A 25244-nucleotide genomic window follows, 5' to 3' on the forward strand; every position below is an offset into this window, starting at 1 on the left:
GTATCTAGCCAGTCTTCTAACACGACACAATCCACCACGCTCCTTAAGATCTCAAAACTCCGGACTTCTGGTAGTTCCCAGAATATCAAAGTCTACAAAAGGAGGTAGAGCATTTTCGTATTTAGCTCCTAAACTTTGGAATAGCCTTCCTGACAGTGTTCGGGGCTTAGACACAGTCTCCCAGTTCAAACGTAGATTAAAGACATATATCTTTAGCCAGGCATACACTTAATACATACCATAACCTTGTACTTCAGTACATCTGATTAATTGCAAATTATGATTTAGTGCTTACTAATATTTGAACAGCAGCTACGCTAATTCCTTTTCCACTTGTTTCCCTTCTCCTATCCATCCCCAAGGCACAGATTGAGATCTGACAGATAGAGATTGTGCCAGCTCCAGTAGACGAGGCCAACCCTATGAGGATCCTGAGGGATCAAGAGATGGACCTGCTCCAGCCAGTTTCTGCCTCGTGAGGATTTGGGTGTTCAAAGCAACGCTGCCAACCCTATGTGGACTTTGAGAACTTTGAGGAAGACAACAACCTACATGACTATAAATAAATACAGAAAGGACATTGTTCATATCACACTCTCCAGTGTCACCCAAATGAGGATGGGTTCCCTTTTGAGTCTGGTTCCTCTCAAGGTTTCTTCCTGATCTCATCTAAGGGAGTTTTTCCTTGCCACAGTCGCCTCAGTCGCCTCAGGCTTGCTCACTAGGGATAATTCTGTCTAACATCTAGGACTGTTTACATGCTTTTGTTTCTGTTTGCATGCTTTTTGTTTATGTTCTGTAAAGCTGCTTTGAGACAATGTTCATTGTTAAAAGCGCTATACAAAAAATAAAATTGAATTGAATTATGAGAATCTTATCTGTATCTTACTACAATCAATAGATATAAAATATCAGATCACTTGTCTATAGCTTATCTCCATTTCCGAAAGATGTTTCAGAAAACACTGATGGCACTACAAAACACCCCCCCTATGTTCTCAAATATAAAAATGGCATCAACAAAGAATACTGCACTGTTTTTTCCTTTGTGTTGACACTGAAACAGTGTTTTTCTTATACAGAGAAGACTTTTATTAATTCTTCATAGACAAGGAAATTTCCTACTTTCTTTTCATCAAAACCTCAAACATACAGGAAAAAAAATCCACCTTCTTACGTAAAAAATACTGTACATATTTGGGACTTGCCCAAACTTATAATATATACAATATGCCCACTGTGAAGCAAATGTAAAAAAACAAAACAAAAACAAAACAAAAACAGTCTTTCCAATTTAATGGAACAAGTAGCTGCCATTCTCAGTTCATAAGCTGGTGATAAATTAGTTGAATTTCTGAACCTAAGCACGCTCATTTTCAGGACTGCCATAAAACCATGTCCCTGAAGGGCAATCAGGTTGATGGCAGTTTGTCTAATAAATTCAGCTATGTAAGTTTAGCATGTGACTTCCATAGCTCATTGTGTTCCCATGGTTACTGTAGTCACGTTGTCTACAAGTGTAGCTTCTGAGAGGAGTGTGTTAGTCCTGCTCCTCGTCAGTAGCTGACTGCTGTTCAGTGGCCTCCTCATCTGAGCTGGCCTGACAAGCTGAGGTATGAAACAGACGCATCAGGTCCCGAAACCTCTTGGAAACCTACAGAATGGGGTAAATGGTACAAAAATAACAATGCTGACAATGTGGGCTTTAGGGTGTGGTATGGCCATAAGTATTTTTCTGACATCTTTTTGGCACATAATTCTAGAGGCATTTCAGACGCTAGACTAGGTCCTGGAGATTCCTTATCTAATGCCCTTTTTAAAATTATAGAGTTGTGTTAAAAAAAGTGACAAATACCTCACTGGGAGTTTTGTTGCCAAGCTGTGCTGACACAGACTGGAAGGTGCTCTGATTGGCCCCTTGCTGCTGACAGGCTGTTAAAATGACCCGATCTGCCTCTCTGGAAGCAAAAATAACAATTAAATTGTAAGCAATAGAGTAATGTGGTGCCAGCTTACCACATTATATTGTTTCAATATTCAAAGACAAAACATGCACAAGCAAAAAATTTGTGACCAATACATAAAGGACAGTGATTTGCAACTAAGCTGAGAAAGGTATAGAATTATTGAATGCAGCCGTATAGCACTGCTAGGTTGGTGCTGACCTGGTCCAAAGGACGACTTTCTCTCCACTGGGAGTAAGGGAGATGTTCTTGGCACAGACAGGTGTTTCAGATGAGGGACTCTGACGGCTCTGCTGTGCCATCTCCCTTGCTCCCAACTGAGGAAGAAGAAGTGTGTCCGAATCTTCAGCAGCTGGAACCTCTTCTTCCCTTATAGACTTACTGGGAGAGGAACAGTTTTCCCTCTCTCCCTCCTTCCACTCCTCTTCCTCCTCTTCCTCCTCCTGCTCCTGCTCCTCCTGCTCCTCCTCATCTTCCCTTTCTTCAGGGTTGGCCAAAGGGTTTGCTTTAATGCACTCCCATGCTTGTCCTTCTGGCTCTGATAGAGAGATAGATTGATTGGTCCGTCTTAGTAAAAGTATTCAGCTCACTATTACTGTAATATAAAACAAACTGAATGGTTGATGCACATGCCATGATGTGGACTGTTTGCCCAGCTACCAGACTCGTCTTTAACTTCTGTCTCTGTCTCTTTCTCTTCCTCTACTCCTTTTTCAGATTTGTCCCTTTCTTCCTGCTTCTCAGGTTGAGGGTCTGCTGTGGGGAAAGAGTTATCACCAGTCTTCTGCGACCTGGAGCCATCAGTGCCCTAAAGAGCAAATAGACACACACAGATACGCAGACACGCATACACTTTTAGCTGATATAATATTGATATCACGACAAATTACACAATTTACAATTTTCTGAGATACCACAAATATCACATACAGTTTATACACTGTATAAACACTATATGTATGTATGTACTGTATAAACACTATATGTATGTATGTGTTTACACTGCATACACACTGATTAACACAATTATTAGGTTAGGTTAGGTTCAACTTTATTGTCATTGTCAGAGTATGAGTACAGAGACAACTAAATGCAGTATTACCACCACATGGTTAAAATACATTTTTATGTACCAAATGTTTCTCTCATTTTCCTGTGTTAACCTGAATGGTTCTTGGCAAACTTTGTGATACACATCATAAAAATACCAAATACCACCTAATTCAGAAGATTATTCACTACTGAATTAGTAAATAAACAAATACTTAATTGGTAAAATAAGACACACCTTGATGCCATGGCAGCGAGGGCAGCCTTTCCTCTTGTGTCGGCGATGCTTAGCATCATGATCAGAGAAATGGCAGTGGCAGGGGCAGTGCTTCTCTGGCCAATCACAAGCCTGCTGATGACACCACAATAACACTTCTGCCTCTTCTTATAAATGAAGGAGTGAATAAATGAATGCAACTGACTGTGTGGTTTTGGGAAGTGAATAATGACCACAAAAATAAGTTTGTGTGACCACCATAATGCTCCACCAGCTTGCTCACCTTGTATTTCCTGTGTGCGCCTAGCTCTTTTCTTTTCCTGCTCTTTCCTGTTATCTGGGGAATTTTGGGTGTTTCCTCTTCCTCCTCCAGATCAGGGAGTGTGACTTCCTCAAACCCACCACTCCCCAGACTCACTCCATCACCTCCTTCTGTCATGTTCCCTCCATCCTCAGGCCAGACTGCTTCCTCAAACTGTCCCGGACGTGCTGGTGGTGGACGGAGCTCATCAAAAAATACAGAGAACTCTCCCTGCAGGTGTGTGTGACCTTTAAGGAGGGTGGCCATCTGTGTTTTGAGCTGAGACACCAAGAGAGAATAGTATTATTCATAATACAAATGTACTCAAACAGTTAGCGTACACGTGATGGAAATATTTTGAACCTTCTGTGCAGGGCATAGTTACTGACTGAATGGGTTAGCCTTTTTTAATGAACAAATTAAGTTTAGACTAAAAATAGTATGCATAATTTTGTCTATGCCTCCCACTCTCATATTGTCACTCACCTCTTCTACCCCTGCAGGTGTGGGAGCAGATGCAGCCTGAAGAGCTTTCACAATCTTCTGGTAGTGAGAAGGATTTTCCCCAAAACTGATCTCCAGCTGCCTCAGAAACCTCCTGCTACGCTCAAAAGCCTGCTGCTCCTCAAACTACATATTAAAAAAATAACAATCTGATGTTATTGACATTGGGTTTCAATTCAGTATTTACTGTATGTTGTTACAATGAGTCTCATTTGCCAACATGAATTCGGTAACGTTTGCCAGACAGAAACAGCCAATGTCACTACAGATGTTTCAACAGATGTCACACAGTGTAGCAACATCATTAAGGAAACTGACAGTATCAACAACTGTGAAACTGTTATGCAATAATAACTTTTTCCACCACCTACAGCCCATATATGATCAAAAAGTTTAATTAAAAAATCTTATGCGAGATCTCTCTCTCTCTCTCTCCACAAATGTATTCATTATATATATATATATATATATATATATATATATATATATATATATATATATATAATGAATACATTTGTGAATTACTGAGTAAAGAATGAATAGTATACCAGGCCACACTCCAGAGCCTGCTCTGGAAGAAGAAAAGCAGCGAAGTCCCTCAGCAGTTCTGGCCAGTCTTTGAGCAGAGGTTTCAGCTCACAGAAGAGCTCAACAGCACTACGACTCTCGCTTCCCTGCTCAAATTCATATAGCAGACTCAAGAATTCCTCCAACTTGCCTGGAGTGTCCTGCAAGGCCTCTTTCACCTGAGAAATATCAACAGTATGAGAAAGAATAAGTCAAGGCTCTGGAATGTAGTTGATTAATTGTTGAATAAAGGTATGTACATCTAAGTTTTCATCCTGCAGATGTTTAAAAGTTTACTTTTAAAGGTTAAAAGTCCACTGACCCTGTTGAGGTAGGCCTGGGCATAAGCAATGTCCTTGCTCTCCCTCATCGGATCATTATCCAGGATGTGGTCATCATAGAGCAGGAGGAGTTTTGAAGTGTCCTTGCTTCTCCGTTCCTGTCGTCTGCTTTTCCTAAGACTGCGGGGTGGAGGGCGACCACGACCTGCCATAAGTAATGAATTGATAAATCTGTGTTCTAATCTTCTTTGTAGACATAAGAATGACTCAGCAGCACATTCATGACTCTCACACAAAAAGGAGAAATACAAGCTCATCTACTGAACGGACCTCTACCACGTCCTGCTCCTTTCACACTGTTCTGTGGAGGGTCATCCTCCTGAGGTGCATCTCCTTCAGGGAGTTTTCCTCCCTCTCCCTCTGTGGGCTCTAGCTCTTCACCCTTCAATGCCCCATCCTCCTCATCTTCTGTGTTCTCCTCCTGTGAGTTTTGAGAGATTGGCGAGGTGGGTGAGGTGGGGGAGGTGGGAGAGTTTGGAGAGTTGTCCTCCTCTGAATCCCCTTCCCCACATAACCTCCGCTCTGATGCCAGCCAAGTCAGCTTCTCCATTGTCTCCTGATGGGGAAGCGCACAAAAAAAAAAAAAAAAAAAAAAAAAAAAAAAAAAAGAAACAAGAAACACACTTTGTTAAATGCCTGAAGAGTCCATGCACTTCTGGCTAGAGATGGCACATGGCTGTCCTGAATTCTATCCAGGGCCATTTTTTTGCTGATCATTTACCCACTGTAAAGCTTTAGTGAAAGCTTATATTCACACTTCCATCAATTATACTTATCCAAAATTGAATCAATTAAAATTAAAGATGCAGAACAAACCTGCAGTTCAGGCACTGAAAGAACAGATTCCTCTGATGCTGATGACATCACTTCCTCCTCATCTTCATCTTGTGTGAGCTCATCAAAGTCCTCCTCTTCCTCTTCACGCTCTCCATCTCCATCCTTCTCATCATCATTTCTATCCCTTCCTCCATTCCCCTGGCTCTCTCTCCCACCATCCCCATCTCCTCTCTTCTCACTTTTATCATTTGCATCCTTCTCTTCACCTCCACCTCTTTCTTCATTCTGATGCCCTTCTCCCTCCTCTCCTCCATCTCCCTTGTTCAACCCCCTTCCTCCCCCAAGAGGTTCCTTGCTTTCAGCACCAGAGGTAAAAGTGAGCAGTCCTGGTACTTCACCTGTACTGCTAACTTGTCCTTCACTCCTGTGTGAGTTAGCAGGGGCATGAGTGCTCCCACCATCACTCTCTTTACTAAAGTGGCTGCTGTGCTGTCTTCCAGTGTTTGGGCTGTCCTCCATGATATTCTCTAATGTCTCTGTACTGCAGTCCATATGGCCGATACTGCTCAAATTGGAGTCTGGGCTACAGGAGGACTCAGACAGCGTAAGAAGGGGGCTTGCAAATAGAGTGCTTGCCAGATCTTCTCCACCTACCTTTGCTCCTGCCTCCATATCCTCTTTCCACAACTCCTCATCACCTATATCTTTGCTTGGTAGATCTGGGGCTTGGCTTATAGTACCTTCCAAAGGCAGTCCAACAGTAAGGAGTGATAAATGGTCTTCTCTGACATTTGGCATGCTTGGTGTACAAAAAGTCTCAGAGCTGTAAACTGTAGTTTTTTGCTGAGGCACTTTGCTTTCTCCTCTAGCAGAATGCAACTGAGGCTGATTTGGGATCAGACTGGTTTTGGGCATTAGAAAGGATTGTGGTATGCCCACCTGTGAAGCTGCTTGAAGTAATATATACTGAGAATTGTCTGCAGGTAAATCACAGTGAGCCGAGAGGTTGGTGTTGGGTGGTGTAACTCTAATACTTCTACTTCTGGGCGCTACTGAACCACAGTTGAGATTTGTAGTGATTGTGCTATTAACTACAGTGTCTGGCAAAGGGTTGCTTTGGTGATTTGACACTAGTGCATCACATGCAAATTCACCTTTCACTCTGGGCCAGGACTGTTCCTGATTGCCCACGCTTTGCACGCTAGGGCTTGATTTGAGGCTTTCAGTCGTGTGAAGTGGAGGAGAAGGGGTATTTGAAATAAACACAGGACTATTCTTTCGTTTAAACTTGCTGTCTGCTGGCTCCTTATTAGTGTCTGGGCTTGACATTCTCACACTGTTGCTAGGCAGCGGTGGCCTGGACAGTGTTCCTGGGTCAGGGAGACCATTGACTGTTTGAGTAAATGAATCCTGATGGGGTGGAGTGGTAGAGGACTTGACCAATCCTTGTGAGTCTACTGGTGGATGGACATAAGGAGTATCCAGTAAGGAGGAAGGCTGGATGATGACCACAGATGGAGCAGGATTTGAGCTGTTTTCTATAAAGTTAGCAGATGTGACAGTTGGTGCCATTGAATTAAACAGGGGAGGCTGAATGGGAAGCAGTTTTCTAGGCATGATTTGTTTCCTAGGTAATTCTGCTTTCTTCTGCAAAAGCTTTATGCACTTACCTACCCCATTACTGGGGAGAGGCCTATTACAGGATACAGCTAGAGTTGAAGGTATCTGAACTGTAGCTGGGGGCAAACTAGCAGGAGGCTCTATGGGGTTAACACAGGCCTGCTGTGGAACAACATACTGGAAGTTAACAGGACCAACAGAGTTTAATGGCACTGTTCCATGAGCAGGGGTTGTGTTTACCTGGGTCACTGGGAGAGCCTCATTCACTGGAATTAAGGGGCTCTGAGTCAACAGTATTACTCCTTGAGAGGGGAGGGGAGCTGGGACTGGGGACAATAAATTAACTGTACTAATAGGGCATAAAGGGGCCTTTGCTAATGGAGTGGAAGCAGAACGTGCAAAACCATGCAGAGGACGGGGCTTGGATGGTCGAACCGAACTTTGACGCTTGGCTGAAGGATGCAGTTGCAGAGTTAAACCTTTAGGGAGGTACAGTGGATACTGTGTTCCCTCTGGAAAGGTGGGGAGAGGAGGTGAAGCAATTGTCGTCCTTATATCAAATGATGTCGTCTCTTCTGATTGTCTCTCAAACACTGCTTTATGTATGTATGGCAAACTTTTCTGTTGAAATAAAATTTAATATTAAGACAGTTCAATTTATTTGGAGTACATTTAATGGGCCATTATTACAATTTTTGCAGAGACAATTCAGTGTAAAAATATTTCTGTCATGCAAAAAATGTAAATTCATACAACACCATTGGTCCATCATGCTGAGAATTTGTGCCAAATTATAGTTTTAATTTTTCTGAAGAGGACTCATTACCCAAAGCCAGTTTGGCATGATGTTCTTCTCTCTCTCCACAGGTGGGCGCTCTTCACCTGGGACAACTGGACGGCAGGCCACAGGTAGAGGCGGAACTGCATGGTGCTGACAGTAAAACTGAAGAAAAGAACAAGTTAGCAATGGTAGCAGCTCTGCTGCAATTAAAATCCCTCAACTTATTAATGGACATGAAAACAATCAAATAACATATTAAGTCTATACAAAGTAAAACCATGCATTAATCATACATTTAGGCACCATGCCAGTATAGGGAAACAGTTCAAAAATGAGGCACCTTGATGATGTTGTCTGTAGCCCTGCTCGAGCACATGTCTTTCACACGAGCCCGTAGCTGCTCCACCCTCTTAGGCTGAATGAGATACTGACTCATTAAGTGGTAGGGGAATTCAGTCTCACTAAAATGCTTCAGTCCCAGAACAATCAGACTAGAGACAGAAACAGATGAAGCATAAAAAAAAAAAAGAAGATGGAGGGAGACAGAAATAGGAAAAAAGAGAGGAATACTGTTCACTGCACCAATAAGTCAGATTTCATCTGTGGACCACATATGGTAGTATACCGTAAAGGCTTGATTTTGTACCTAGTAACCGGCTTTTTAAGGAGTTCATTAGTAAAATACACTCTTCAGAACTTCAGTAAATAAAACGTAAAGGGTAAATGATTAGCATACCCATCCTCTCCTTTCGTGTAAATAGTTTTGCTGCGTGGGGGTTGCAGGGCAGGGTCCAGGCTGCAATGGGGCAGTAACTCTGGATACAAGAACACTGACCTAGTGGCAAACAGCCAGGCCAGGTGAGCTGGGAGAAATGGGTAGCGATGCACTGCAGAGACAGATACACAAAGACTTTTTTGACAACAGTAATCTTTTGCTGATCTATTCTATTCTCAGCTACGTGCATAAGTAATATGTCTGGCAGTCTGGGAAAACCCAGGACTGAATTCTGGAAGATTGCCAAAAATAACAAGAAATCTGTTTTTTTTCCCCTGTCATTGACATTTCTACTTTGAGAAAACAAATATAATTCACGAACACAATGTGGTAATAAATCATTTTCCATTGCAAATTTATGCAGTACTACTTTAAAATGGGTTTTCAACAAGTAGATAAGGTTAAGAATGCAGAGGTAGGCAGGGTGTTTGCTTGCCTGTCAGCTCTGGATAATATTAAATCAATATTAAGTCCAACTGAGATAATACAGAGATAACAACAGAGCTATTAAGGACACTCCAAATGCTTTATGATATTCATAAATATAATGAATCCTAATAATTCACAATATACAAAAGAAGTAACGTCATTAAAAATATAATGATTGCTAAATAGCCTGTCAGTCAGTAGGCTAGAATAAAGCAGAATAAAGGTAATGGAATCTTTAAATGCATTTTTCTCCTTTTTCACTTTTGAGGATTACCAAAATTTAAAATGCTAGAACTCTACTTGTGATTGAGATACGTGAAATAACACCAATTTCGGTTTAGGAAAACTCATAGTTTTCATAATTATATATAATGTCAAAAAATGTAATCATGTGATGAGTTTTTCTAGTGCACCACACAAAGTGTTACGGTAGATATAAAAAGTCTACACACCCCTGTTAAAATGGCAGGTTTGGCATGGTGAAGTAAAAAGATGAAACTAAGATAAATCCTGTCAGAACTTTTTCCACCCTCAATGTTAAATTATGTACAAAAATTAAGTGAAAAAAAATCAGAAAAATTTTAGGGAAAAATACAAAATATAAAAAGTTACAATAATCTGGTTGCATAAGTCTGCACATGTTTTATAATTGGGGATGTGGCTGCGTTCAGAATGAACCAATCACATTCAATCTCATGTTTAAAAGTAATTATCATACACATGTATTCAATGAAATTATTCTGATTAACCCCAAATAAAAACCAGCTGTTTCTGTAGGATTTTCTTCATATATTCTTGGTTTCATTTGACTGATGAAGCCGTTTCCACAAAGAGCTAACAAAGCCTGTACGGTATCTTGCTTCTTGAAAGATATCGACCAGGAGAAGGGTATAAAAGAATTTCTAAAACATTAAATATACCATAGCACCACTGTGACATCACCAAGAACGGGACATAACTCCAAAATTTATAAAAGAACAAGAAAAAAACTTATCAGGGAGGCTGCCAAGAGACCTATAGCAACATTAAAGGAGCTGCAGGAATATCTGACAAGTACTCATTACTCTCAGCATGTGACAACAATTTCCTATATTATTCACTGGGCTATGGGGTATGGTGGCTAGACAGAAACCCTTACTCACAAAAAAACATCCAAGCCCAACTAAATCACCCTAACCATGTGGCAAAATGTGTTATGGTCTGATAAGAACAATTTCAAAAGTTTTAATTAATTCCATAATTCCAAAAGATATGCTTGTTGGGGAAAAAACACATCACCAAAAGAACACCAAACCCACGATAGTGCATGGTGGTGGCAACATCATGCTTTGGGACTACTTTTTTCAGCTGGAACTAGGGCTTTAATCAAGGTGGAGGGAATCATGAATAGCTACAAATACCAGTCAACTGTAATGCAAAACAGTCAGGCATCTGCTAGTAAGATGAAGATGAAAAGGAATTTCCCCTTTTAGCATGACAATGACCCAAAGCATGCATCCAAATCTACAAAGGAATGGCTTAACCAAAAGATCAATGTTTTTGAATGGCCAAGCCAGAGCCCAGACCCAAATCCAACTAAAAATCTGTGGGGTAATGTGAAGCGGGCTGTGCACAGGAGATGTCCTCACGGTTTGACGGCTCCAGAATGTTTTTGGTAGAAAGAGTGGGAAAATATCGCTAAGTCAAGATGTGCCACGCTGATAGATTCTTACCCAAAAAGACTGAGTGGTGTAATAAGGTCAAAAAGTGCTTCAACAAAGTATTATTTTAGGGGTGTGCACACTTATACAACTAGTTTATTGTAAGTTTTTTTTTTCTTTTTCTTTTTTCCCTAAAAGGTTTCTGATCATTTTTCTCTTTATTTGTATACTTTGCAATTTCGCGTTAAAGGTAGGAAAAGTTTTGCCATGATTTAGTAGCATTCTTTTACTTCACAAAAACCTGCCATTGTAACAGGGATGTGTGGAATTTTTTTATATCCATTATATATAAATTATACTATTACCATTTTTGAAAGCATACACAGAATTTTATAAGGTAAAAATCAAGTTCATGAAAACAAAATGCAGGAAATTACTGCCATCTCACCAGCAGGCGATTGTGTACTTTTGGGTGGAGGAATGGGTGGAGAGGTTGTTTTCTCCAGCTCTTCCAGCAGTTCCAGAGATGGCTGCAGGTTACACACCCGGAACGCGCTTTTGAACCCAGGCTGAACCACTGTTCTCATCTGCTCTGCCCGCTCTGCAAATGACTGCAACTCTGTCTAAACCACAGCACAGAAAACCAATATAGCATTACTCTAGTTCAGTCTAAAGACATACACACTGTAATGACACTTATTCAGAAGTTACTGTGGGTGGCAGTATAATCTAATCCACAAATCTGTAGATTTTAAAATACTGCTCATCACATATGACAAAAACAAATTAATCTGCCTTAAAATGTTATTTGCTGCAAATCTGCTTTGAGTACATTTGTACAGATGCAGCGAACAGGTACATCAGTTATGGTTTCAGCAAGTGCTGGCTAGGAAATAACTGGATTGGAGCGATTTATACAGACTATTTAAAATGATACTAGGAACAGTAACTATTTTGCACTGATGCTGGACTGGTTTGGAGTTTATGTGTTGACTAAGGTTTCTGCCCCCCTAAAAGACACAAAACCAAAACAAAATCAAAAGAAACAAAACAGAAAAGAAGGATATTCACAATATATAGATATACACAGGTTTCCTTCTACACGAAGGATTACTAAATGTAACTGCACTATGATAGCCAATCTCACTTTAAACTCCTAACTTCTGCCTTAATGTCCCACGCCTACTGTGGGCCAGAGCCATGCTTATGAAGCAGAGGCTCCGCCCAAGTGGAATGTACCATTAGGACACAACAGGTAAGTATCAGGTAAGTATTATCACATCCATCCTCTATAAGAACAATGGTAAGTCTACTGCACACACATATACATGAACATATAATACATACATACATAATATATATATATATATATATATATATATATATATATATATATATATATATATATATATACACACACACACACACACACACACACACACACACATATATATATATATATATATATATAACAAATATTTACAACATCTCTTTAAACAGGTTCTGCGTTAACAAAGAGACATTTTCTGTTTCCTCCCTAGACACAAACACTTGGGACAGTCCAGCCGCCGGAGGCTTTGCGCAGGCGGGGTGCGGGAAATTTCTGTATTTGAGGATTCATGAAATTACATCTACTATAAATTCTGCCACAGTTTTTGTGAAACACAACAAGAGAAGTGAGCTTCTTCTCCCCAGATATCCCCTTAACTCTGCAGTCAACTCCCTTTTATACTATTCTTAATCAGGAGAGAAAATAGTCTTTGATATTTACCAGGAAGAGCTTGGTGATGGTGGCTTGGCTCTGTAGTGCCTCAACAGGGCTACACAGCATGTTCACCTGCGTCAACAACTGGACGTGCTGTAACACAAACACATACAGTGAACCCCTCCATACTCAAAAGATTAGGAGAGGTAGTAAGACTTACTGTTACACCAGGATAAAGCAGGATGAATCTTCTGAAAGATTATAAATTCAATTTAAGCTGCACGCAGCATTTTCGGGGCCAAGCACCCAGACACGGTGAGCCACACATTCACAGACATGCTACCATTGTTGAATGCAATCACAGGAAAGCAGAGCCATAACTTTAGGCAAAAGGATTCAAGAGTGATTTGTAGTTTCACTCATGATGTTAATGTTTTGACCACAGACAGTGCTAGAATTCTCTGACTGTAGGAGAAAAGGTCTAGATGAACAAATGGGCAGCAGGGTGGCATTGCTGCAGCATTGTTTAGACAGATGTCAAGATAATCTCTGCCAAATTTGGTGCAGATTGGACAAAATTTGGAAGAGGAGTTGCAAAAATGGCAGTTAGATTTAAGCATTTTTTAGCATGTTATTTTTACTTTTGACCAGTAGGTGGTACTGGCACTAAATTTGATGCATAGCCTCGGGCCATGGTCCTGAATATGCCTACCAGGTTTTGTGTCAGTGCGCAAAGTTGTTGCTGGGATACAGCCTCAATTCCTGTTTGGCCGTCAGATTCATTGGCCCATTATGGACAGACTGTTTGGAATATTCAAAATTCTTTTGATAACTTTTGTGAGGCTTTCTCTAAAGATGACGTGTGCCAAATTGGTGATGGTGATGATTGGACATAATTTGTAGGAGTACCGAAAAAACTGTTTTTGACAAAATCCAAGATGGCGGAAAATCTAATTAGGTGGAAATTGACGTCATAGGGTTCACTGAACTCGTCTCGACCCAAGGATGCCTGGCTTTTAAACTTTGGACACACGGTTCAAAAGTAATGACCATAAATGTACTTCCAAACTAGGCCCAAATTTCACTCGATGGTGGCACTACATTATTGGCAGCACTTGGCCCAAATTTGGTCAGAATGTTCCTTAGACTCTCCCCAATCAGCACGCCAAATTTCACAACTTTTTACCAGATAGTTCTACGGGCTGCTATAGACACCCTAGCCAGAAAACATAGAATAACAAGAGGGTGCCTATGCACCTTCGGTGCTTGGCCCCCTAATAATTCACATATTCATAGTGCCAAGTAATAATGGCCTAGATCAGTAGTTACCAAATGACTTAGACCATCTTGGGACCAGAAATCTGTCTCCTGTGTGTCTGCATGTTGCCTCCCGGAAATCTAATATCAAGTTCCCCTGTGCTCACCTGCTGGACCTGCTGTTGCAGCTGCTGTTTCTGATTAGGTGTCACCATCAAGGTACAGGGAGGAGGGACGAGGAGCATGGCAGGCCCTGGTGCACTGTGTTGAGGTCGACTCTGGTGTTCTCGACGCTGCTGGAGAGCATCTAGCTGCTCACGAACTGTACGCCTGCACACGGTCAACATCTGAGCCAGCGGCTCCTCAAATCTGGGCACACACAGAGAACAATTGTTATACCTTTTTCAGTTGCATTTTTAGGAGATTACTTTTGTGAGGACTGGAATGTTGCCGTAGTTTTTCCTCCATTTCCTCATGCTTATGAATTTCCTTTTTCTGCTATCCATGCACTGCATTTACCAAAAATGGGGCAATCTGATTGACTGAGCCACTTCAAACTTATAAAACACACAGTGGATTCAGAAAGTATTCAGACCCCTTCGGTTTTTGCACATTTGTGTTATAGATTAGATTAAAGCGACAACAAGTTTTCAGAAATTCTTGCAAATTCATTAAAAATCAAAAATTTAAATCTCTCACATAAGATTCAGTATAAGTATTCAAGATAAGTAAGGGGGGGACATACCCATACGTCATTAAACAAAATACACAAACACAAATAAAACTCTTCCTAACCTTTCTAACATCCACATAAGAACACACACATAGACACAGACACACAGACACACAGACACAGACACAGACACAGACACACAAGGCTTTATGTGGAAACAAGAAACACAGACGTCACTACAGCTCGTTAACATTTTGAGTTTCAATCCAGGCAGAAGATGAGCATATGTTTCCAGAGCTACATCACGCACAAACACACACATACACTCAATTACTGATCACTCGCTCCCACTAAAGGCGCGTAACCACCTGAATAGCACTTATCATGGGCAGGCAAGGGTACTTGTCTATCTGGCTATATAAGACTATTCCTGGAGCATCATTATATTTTTGAGTAAATCATGGCATATTATGCCTGGGGCATATGATGAAGGGTGTCTAACTTCACAGGATGAAGTTAGAAATAAAATTAGTTTTTCTTCAAAAGTACTAACAAGAAATACTGTATTATTATTTGATACTAAAACTAAAATATAAACAAATGCGTTTTTTATTTTTTTATTTTTTTAAAATTTAAATCAGTGTTTTAAGATTGAGATTCAGGGTTAATTGTGGTATACAATAAGAGCAACCCCCCACCCCAACCCATTCTAAATTAACAGGAGTTATGGGAAAAATGGCATCTAAAAGTGTGTGAGCATGTGTATCAGGCACACAGCTGCCATTTAATCCAGTAAATGAGCTCTATTCCGGTCTGCCATGCCTGGATTATCCTAAATGTTCACATGCATACAAACCTTTCAGAGGACAAGTCAGAGAAAGGGAAAGAGGCCAAGTTCAAGGAAACAGCTGCTCTCTACTCCAGTAACTAACATCCACTAAGACCCTGCAACAGTGTTTAAATTACACTCTGGCCTTAACAAACATAATTAAACGTGACCTGGAATTATTTTTGTATTTTTTTTTATCAAGTACTTTCTTTTTCATTCCTGAGGCTGACATGCAGTATTGCATGCTTGTTTACTGACAACAGATTACACAGAGCTGAACAATGTTCCCCATAAAAAGCAAATCATAAAACATATGTTCAATAAAAGACAACTAAGAGCTCAGAGGACCCCAAATCAAACACTGAGGAGTAGAAATGCACTGTTATTAATGATAGTATAGTATGAGTATAGTGTGAGCACGTTCCTTGCTCCTTGATAGCTGAGCGATCACTGGCTCATCTGAACGGGGAACATACTGCCACTAAAACACACCTGCAGGCTCACACCAGAGGATAAACATCATCAGGGCCTAGGTGTGTTTGAGCACGTATGCACTGTAGCTCGTCAGTGTTCACACCTTGCTGTCACTCTGCTGCAAGGCAGGTGACACTTTGAGCACTTTTCTCTGCCTCCCTACCCAAACATACACAGCACATCTCTGCTGCTCCGTCCCAAAGGGAGGACTGTGTGCGTACATGTGGAAATGATATTAGAAACAGTTTTTTTTTTTTTACCACAACTGAGCTCTGTTGTTGTATATGGAAACACTATGTTAATCGGTATTACTATGGTATGTCAACTGTGTGTAGGATTTCTTTGTTAACAATGGGAAAAAGAATGGCCAGATAGTGACAAAAGGGAGGTGATTCTACTTTTCTCTGTATTTCTCTGCATTTCTATATTTCAAATTCAGTTATATTGGGTGAGAATGAGTCAAGATGTCATTGTGTATATTTCTCGATTTTTGCTAGCATGCTAACGTTTTATTATTACAAAATATACGGATTATATAATAAAACACAGAGGGATCACACAGCGGAAACCAAACCAAAACATTACTTCGTTTTGATCCCTATGCAGTATTTTAGCTAGCTAGAGTAAGGGTGCTAATTTGCATCTATTGGCCACAGAGATGTGTGGAGCCACCTCTGATGCAGATAGAAGTGAGCCTACACAACGGCATGCTGTGAGTCGCGAACACTCAGGCCATGTCCCAAACTGCATACTACCATGTTAAATAGTTTGTCAGTATACCACTGGTGTCATTACTATTTAAGCATAATACTTATAGCACTGAATTCTCTCTGAATATAAATTGACTTTGAAGTCATGCCCTACGTTAATATGCTGCAGCAGAGAATGACACAGAACAAGAGCAAGCAAACCTTTAAAATCTTCCATTCAGCAGCTTTAAATAGTTACTTCAAATATAGAGTGGCAAGTTCATTCATTTAAAGTGTAAATTTCTTAAGAGATCAACTTATGTTGGATTATTCAAAGCTCAATCCCAGTAAAAGCATATTTCATCTTTTCCCTGCATTTCAAATGTGGAAATAGTCTGAAAAAACACTGACGTATGTTGTGATTATGCTTTGATTATGTAGGGTTGACTGACAACACAACTTTAGCAGCTTGAGAAAAGCAGGCTGGATTACTATAAGGATGATAGTTTTGCCTCAGAAAAATCGGTATTGTATGGGATTGGTGCATCCCTTAATTTTGGATGACATGGTGTGCTCTACTGAATACGTGCCCTGAGGCACCTTCACTAATTCACAGACACAGCACCAGATGCTAAATGAAGCCCTGTGTAAACAGAAAGTGACAGAGATAGATGACAGACGACAGAGAGAGTGTGCGTATGTGTGTTAGAACAAACGGTTCTGCCTTGTTAAAAGTATTTATACATGTACTGGACAGGTAAAATGTGGTGTACCGAATGGCTTGGGGGACATTGAATTTGGCGACACTTTGTGAGGACACTTTTCCCCTCTCCTCATCTTCCTCATGGGTTTCTTCGTCCTCATTTATTCCCAACTCATCCTGGAACTAAGAATAAGACAAAAAGCAAGTCAGCACAGAGGGATGGAATATGAAAAAGTATTATATGATAATAAACAGCATTTTACAAGCGTATTTGTTAGTTCTTTTACAATCATTTTACCGTCTCAAATAGCTCCTCCATTAGCTCATTAACTTCCTTCTCTGCAGGAAAAGTGAGAAAGAAAATGATAATACTTTAAACCAAGCGACTTGTATGATTTGTTCTCTCCACATTACGGAAATATGGCATCTTATATAGATGCACAAATGAGAGTGAGGGCCTGACTGAACTCACTAGTAATGCGAACTGCACGGTCGTTGCGGTAGTCCTCTAAATCAGGCTCATCAAGATCATCAAGAAAGTTATATTCAGGATCATCATCATCATCAGCCTCTTCTGAAAACATCAAAAAAAAAGTGAGAGAGGAGAAAGCAATTTTCTGTGCAAGTCTAAGCATCATTCTATTTTACTTTAGTTGTCAAATTCACTGGGGACTTAAGATCAACAACAACAAAATGGGAAAAAAAAAACAACACTTCATTGTTTTTTCATCAAAATTTGTATAGCTCAATTTTCTGTGCAAAATGTAAAGTCTTCCATCACTTAAATAACGTGTGTGAGGCTTTTCATGCAGGAAGTTTAGTTAAATACAAAGTAAAGTGTATAGTGTAGCTCTATCCTTTGTTGCAGATCTGACCTTCATTGTCCAGGTGTGATGTCATGAGGCCCTGTAGCCAGTGGCTCCACTCTTTGTCTTCTAGTGCTGAGACACAATCGTACATGTCTGGTGTGATGTCAGGAGCCTTAAGCTCAGCCTCCAGCTGGTTCAATGGGACATCCCTCAACGGACGCTTGGATCGTGTCCGGCATGCCACCAAGCTTTCCTCAGCATTCTCATTACTCAGAGACTAAGAGAGAGAGATCAGATGGCATTCTTCCAAATTCAGAGCTCTCACTGGGAGGCGGTAGGGATACAAATAAACAAAGTTATTGGTAATGGATAACTGGTGGCTGCCAAAAGAAGTTCAATGAGAATTATGCTGCAATGTGTCTTGCTCACTTCATGTAAATTTACAAGTGCACAAGAAAGGTACAGCCGTAGAGCTGATGTGCTGATGTTCTTGGCTTAAAATTGAGCCACTGCTGGGGCACAAACACTGCTGATTTAAGCGAGCATCGTAAATAAACTAGGAAAACCTATTCTCCAACAATCTCTATACCTGGTAAGGCTCCATGCAGAGGGGGTTGAGCGCCAGCTCTTCATCCACAGCATGCAGTTTCTCCATAAATGAATCAAGTACCCTTGAGGGCCGAGAGGGGACACCAGACTGGGAGGGTGGAGCAGGGGGGCCCATAGGCACTGCTTCTACTCTCAAGTGCCTTGGCTTCTTAAAGGAGAGAGAAAAGGAAAAAACAATGTAAGAATAAATTTGTGTGGTTTTTTAGACTCAGATTAAACATGTACAACGATGAAACTGAATTGAAGTTCAAGGCTAGAAAAGCTAGTTATAAAAGGCATCAGGTGTGGACCATCTAAAAGATCTAGCTATATAAATGTTTGGCTTTGAAAACATTATATAGCCTTTTTGGTCCTGTCATGGAAGTGAGCTCTTAATTTTGGCTTAGAAAAAGGTCAATTACACATACACTTAAACCCACTGTCCCAAACATTGTGGAAACCCCAAATGTTCTATGTGAATAAGCATGGGAGTGCTGTAAAAATGTTGCATGGTACCATTCGTGGACTGTTGCTTCTTTGTTCATCACACTCTGAGAGATCTACGGGTGTGCAAGAGCAAGCTCGTCTACTGATACGTGGTGATGAGGCTATGCTATCCAAGTCACTCTCAAGGATAGTCTGTGCGTCACAAATATACAATTAATTGCGTTAAGAGTGTTTTCAGGAATCACACAATTTTATACACTGAAAGTTTCCTCAGAAAATGAAATATCATGAATGACTGAGTTTTGCTTACCTCTTCTGCAGTCTCATCCTCTTCATCCTCATCAGGATAATACTCTTCATCTGAAGAGTCTTCCTCATCCTCAAGAGGAATGTCCACAAATTGAGGATGCTGGAAAGAAAGCATTTACAGTGTTTTAATTTGAATAAGATGCTGGAAAATAAGATGTTGACGGGACAATGTTGGCTCAGAAGTTATGATTACTAGATGTTACTTAAGAAGAGTTAATCCTCAACATCTAAACTGTATTCTAACATCTTATATAAACCGTCTCCTATATACACACACACATACACACATAGTATAAAAGATACCTTTATTTCTTTTGATTTCTTGATAGGTGAGATATTCCAACTGGGAATTCCCTGAAAGAAAGCCAAACAGATATATCAGAGAATATCCATTGGTTCTACACAAGCAATGTCAACCAATGAACAATAAAATAAACAGACCAAACTCACCACCCCTTTCTCAACAACCTCTCTGAGCTTTGAACGTGTCATTTTGGGCTCCTGTGTTAACATAATAAAAGAACAGTCTAATAAAGTTCATTACACATACAATAACTTTTAACAGGAAATATCAAGGCAGAATACTTTCACTGATATATTGACATAACCCTTAAACATATACAGTGAAATCACACATACAAACATGGGCATGTCCTGGGTCTCTCTGATAGCAGCTTTCATCATGGCTACTACGTGTTCATTGGTGATCACCTCCTATAGCCAAAAAAAAGCACACAGGTGATTACACCTTCACTCTTCATAAAAATGCTTCTTTAAACAGATAATTTTCATATTATGAAAACTATTCAGCACGAGCCAACTCTAATGTCAGAAGCTCAGTAGGACCTACATGAATGATGCTGCGCACGTGGACTGAAGTCAGGTTGTGCTGTTTGGACTTGATGGCTAAGTCCCGGTCCAGTTTTCTGAACTCTTCCTCACTGTCCTCATCCAGATTGGATTCTTTAGCATCTCTCTCATTATCTGCCATTTCTATATAATCATTTGTTAGCAATTCTTTCATCAGTTTTCCTCCACTCTTTTTCCTCAGCTGCTCTGGTTCCCCGGTTCCCTCTTCATCTACACACAAGCACCAAATACGACTCATTATACTGTTACCATGTTTTGCATACAGACAATTCAAAATGCAAAAAAACAAAACAAACAAAGAGTTAACTGACCCAGTGTGATGACCAGTCCCAGCTCTGTGTCCACCTCTGACTGAAGGGGGGACGACTCCAGACAGCTGGGGGACCGTACCATGTCAAGCTCACTCTCAGCATTACCTAAAATAAATAAATAAACAAACTAACAAATAAATAAATCCTTGCTAATTACTAAGATTTTTCAATATAATCTGAGAACTGCAAAAATATTTCAGATGTCACCAATAATCCAACAAATGTGTTGACATACATTTAAGTAACGTGATAAGCATGAAATTTCAGTTCTACATGACTCAATAGACGGATATAGATGGGCAACAAATTGAAGGAAAACTTGCTAGCTCTCCTATGTTGTGGGACATTTTGGATGTCAAGGTTTGGGCCCACTTTTCCCTTTATAGGAAAGGGTCACTGCAAATCAATACAGAGGTATTCTGACTGATCACCTTTATCCTATGATGAAACATTATCTGTCCTGACAGGAGTGCTCTCTTCCATGACAGCGTCCCCACTGACAAGGCATGAGGACACACTGAATGGTTTTATGAGTGTGAAAATGATGTAAATGATACTAAATGATGTATCATAGCCACAAGATCTCAGCTCAATTAAACAACTATAGGAGATGATTTTAGACAGCGCTCTGCACCACCATCATCAAAACAATGTTTGAAGGAATATCATTTGGAAAAAAAAAAAATGGCGTTCATCATTCCAGTACAGTTCAAGAGACAGAGACTCTATGCCAAGGTGCACTTGTAATGGCCCAATATATTACTAATTCTACTAAACTACCTTTGTTGTTTTTTCCTTTAATCTGTCACCTATTTGCATATGATGTATATACTTATATACTTACACCTAACAAAGAAGAGGGACAAGATGAAAAATTCAACTTAAAATTACATTATGGAGTCACTACTAGCAAATATTTAATTATTTGTACATAATGCTTTCCTTTTTGGACCATTAAATATATGACCTTTACTGCTTCTCCTCTTCTTTATTCAGTTATATATCCAGGACATGCACTGGCATAGAAAAGCCAAGCTTCATCTAATTAATATCACAAATATCAAATTAATTATTTCCATGCACCGAATAACCCAATTATTGGGATGAAATCCAGATGTCTTTATTGGACTAATTGAAACTGAATATAAGATATCGTAGTATGCTGTTTATGTATCCACTTCAACATCTGGCAACTACTGAAATAAAATAAAGGATCATGTTATTCGTGTTAGTGTTCAAACTTTTACTGTTTAGTGGCTGACCTACATACACCATGGGCTTTGGTATGCTACACACACAGACACATAAAAACAAACAAACAAAAAAGCAAAAAACAAAACAAAACAAACAAACAAACAAAAAAACAGATCAAAATCCAGTGATTATTATAGGTTTTATTTTTCTATTTAACATGTAACCAATTAACCGATTTGACATGATTTCAAATTTTATGGCCTTTAATATGTGTGGACTAAAACCTAGTGGTGTACTGGGAGTAGAAGTAAAAGTCCAATAAGGAAGAACTTCAAGCTATGATCATAACTGAATCAAAACAACTACAATCATGTCCTTCAAGTTCTTCATACTGCACCTGTTTCTTGGCCATGACACTTAAATCTTGATGAATGCCTTCTAGGAGAAGATGTTTTTGGAACTTTTCTTTTGCTGGGAGTGAAAATCTTCTGTGGACTGAAGGTCAGTCTGCTTTCAGCATAGACTCTTGGCTCCCTCTTGGCTACTTTTGCATGTGTAGGCTCTGGAGAGCTGGACTTCCGTTTCCGGCCTGTTTTCATCTCGCTTCTAGGAGTAATGAAAAGGGACAATTACAGAAAATGTGCTAGTCCAATGTAATATACTAGATGAGTATTTTAGTGGTGAATTCACCCAGAACCTGAACCAGCATTTCACTGACAAAAATCATTTAACATTACAGTGATAAGGGACCTTATCATTACAATGATAAATAACATGCTTCAAAATCATTGTTGTTGGTTTAGTACACTCAGAAAGGTCTGTTAATTAGCTGATTAGTTAAATCAGGTGAGTCAGAGCAGAGAAAATGTGCAGGACAGGGGGTACTCCAAGACCAGGGTTGAGAACTTGTGGTTTAATTTAAAAAAAAGAAAATGATCTAAACCACTGTAAGACTTTCATTTAACAGAATCACTGACAGAAACCCATTGTGATCAAGATACCTATTTTTTTTTCTATCTGGATCATGGGTACATATGGCTTATGACAATGGTGGCTCGTCCAGGGGCATTTATGTCAGCCATTTAACAACTGTTACTTTTTATTAAATCCTCATTCACATCGCCTATATGTAAAATTCCACTTAAATACTAATTACATCTTTTGAATGACAAGTGATTTAAAGAAAATGTTGCTATTTGACAGATATAAACTGATGTTCATGGTGCAGTGAGATCACTGCCCCACTTAGTTTCCTTAGTCATTATTGTGCCTAGTGGTCAAAAATGGCAACAGCAACAAGTGTTAAATAGAGGTGTGCACACCACTGAACATAAATCACGTTGCCCCATGCTCGGGGGAGGAGCAGCGGATTTAACGACAGGGTTGCCAGATTGGACTAGTTTAAAAAAAATCCGCAGCAGCCGAGATCTAGTTTTGTATCAAATAATCAGTATTAAGTCTAATACATTTCAGCAAAAAGGAAAGCGTAAATGCGGATGTGTCTATGATGTACATAACCATTTCTGTTGTATGATATACTGCAAAGACTGGGAGAGAGGAAGGGAATCATGAAGTGCATGTACATCAGAAATGCGTGAGAAATATGTTTTCCACGCAAAGGCTGAGGAAAAATTAGAAAAAGAGTCTCTTTTCCTATTCCCAGTTTCAGGTCGTTTGTGTGGTTTATGGGGTGTAGCTGTCTGGAGATTTGCTGAGACCTGGCAACCCTGGTTAATAATATTAATAAACAAAGGTACATCTAAAACCGCTCAGAAAGAGCTGCTAGACTGTATGCTGGATGACTGTGTTGTCCAGTCTCAACTACTTGTCACAGGTGTACTCTAAAAATTCACTAAATAGTAGCCTATAGCATAAAATAAGTGTGATAGGCTCTCGACTTTTTGAGGTTACGGGTTTATTAATGTCGTCTTTCCTCACCAAACTCTATGGTCACGAGCCGCTACGGGGTTATGAAGAAAATCTGTCAGTGTCTTTAAAAAACCTACAACTCAGTGTCCACTGTTAACTTTGCCTCATGTAAAGACTGTGGTTAGGCAGATAAGCTAACTAGATTCCGGTGTTTTTAAATTAACTACAGTTAGTTAAATAGCTAGTGAAATGTTCTGGCAGCAGCTGGACTGTGAAATAAAACCAGGCAGGTTAACTACACATTTTTTTTGATGGGACACACGTCCGGTTCATCGATTTGCATCTAGCTATGACTGAAAGGCAGTAGTGCAGCTTGGTTACTAAACAACATACACAAAGCTAGCTAAGCTTACCCTACACAGAACATTTCTACCTCAAAGTTTTTTTTGTTTGTTTGTTTTTTTTCAGGAAATGTTACCCTCTCTCTCTAATATATATCTGCTTTTCCTTCATTCATTTTTTTAAGTACTAAACTGCTTACCCTTAAGCTGGTATTAGTAGCCATCAGCAGCTAGCAAACCGAGACACAACAAAATGACGTTTGGCGGGTGTTACAATCATTTCCTTCCGCGAAGACTAGAGGATGAAATAAACAGTACCGCCCCCTGCAGGATAACGTCTTAGTGACCACAGAGCGCGCGGACAGAAGCTCCAGCTGATTTACTGTCAGGGCTGAAAATGCCCATGGGTTGATATCATTATGCGATATCACTATTATCGGCATTTTCATACTATCCATACAGTTGATGTCTAACTATTATGTTTCCGTGGAAGATTACTTAATGTCAAAAAGGTTATGTGTGCCTCCAGAGGTGGTGGTTATGCAGAAATCAGGGCTGTCAGCTCAGTGAGAATAAGCTGTCCCGGTTTGGGAGACATGATCCACTTTCATCATTATGATATTTTGGACATCACAATTTGCTTTTAAAGCAGATACCAATTCTCTCTCTGTGTAGGTGGAGCTGTGGGTGGAGTCACGAGCCAAAAGCAGCTACAGTATATTTCTGCTTCACTGTAATGTTATTCACCTCTCATCGGTACAGTCCAGGTGGGATGGTGAGAACTCTACTGAATTCAGCCCACAACTTCAGTAACGTGTTTACGTTAGTGAATTACATTCATTTAAATAGTAAAAGCCGTCACTACTGACAGCAGGAAAAAGTGAAATTATCTGGAAAACACAGCAGACCTGGAGGACTTCACAGAAAAATCCAATGAAAATGTCCAGAAATCGTCAACCTCTTGGTTTTCCCACAGAAACCTTCAAGGCAAGCTCCCGAGACAACCAGCCTCTGAGGAGACAAGTGACACTTCGTGACATGGCGCTAACTCCGGACAGTGTACCTCCGTTCACTATTCCTCCGCTGTGTGCGCTCGCGGGTGCTGTGGGTTCTGCTCCGCCGAGCTCAGCCTCGTTACCGGGGCGCTGCCCGCTGCATGAGCTCCCGCTTACTGACGAGCTGCACTCCATCTGCACTCCATCTGACCCGG

The 25244-nt window shown here is 40.1% G+C and overlaps 1 protein-coding gene across 4 annotated transcripts; it reads right to left on the reverse strand.

Moving 5' to 3' along the window:
- Nucleotides 1-1068: 1068 nt before the first annotated feature.
- gon4lb (gon-4 like b) lies at nt 1069-24380 on the reverse strand. 4 transcript variants are annotated; one of them, XM_034305415.2, is made up of 31 exons: nt 24235-24380; nt 22222-22430; nt 20631-20735; nt 20300-20529; nt 20089-20163; nt 19900-19950; nt 19753-19803; nt 19451-19549; nt 19210-19332; nt 18695-18859; nt 18172-18382; nt 17769-17870; nt 17595-17635; nt 17367-17479; nt 14096-14297; nt 12738-12824; nt 11415-11589; nt 8859-9009; nt 8463-8613; nt 8168-8284; nt 5761-7962; nt 5215-5500; nt 4926-5089; nt 4585-4782; nt 4019-4162; nt 3515-3811; nt 3253-3366; nt 2598-2772; nt 2166-2502; nt 1856-1958; nt 1069-1654 (listed from the first exon to the last, which is right to left on the reverse strand). In XM_034305415.2, the coding sequence occupies exons 2-31, from the start codon at nt 22421-22423 to the stop codon at nt 1541-1543; spliced, it is 6585 nt and encodes a 2194-aa protein (XP_034161306.2). In that variant the 5' UTR covers nt 22424-22430; nt 24235-24380; the 3' UTR covers nt 1069-1540. The 4 variants fall into 4 exon arrangements, with proteins under 4 accessions (XP_034161306.2, XP_034161304.2, XP_034161307.2 ...); XM_034305413.2 differs by having other exon boundaries at nt 3253-3363; nt 18695-18862; XM_034305416.2 differs by having other exon boundaries at nt 2625-2772; nt 18695-18862.
- Nucleotides 24381-25244: the final 864 nt, after the last annotated feature.

This window comes from Pangasianodon hypophthalmus, chromosome 1, assembly GCF_027358585.1.
Source record: "Pangasianodon hypophthalmus isolate fPanHyp1 chromosome 1, fPanHyp1.pri, whole genome shotgun sequence".
NCBI lineage: Eukaryota > Metazoa > Chordata > Actinopteri > Siluriformes > Pangasiidae > Pangasianodon > Pangasianodon hypophthalmus.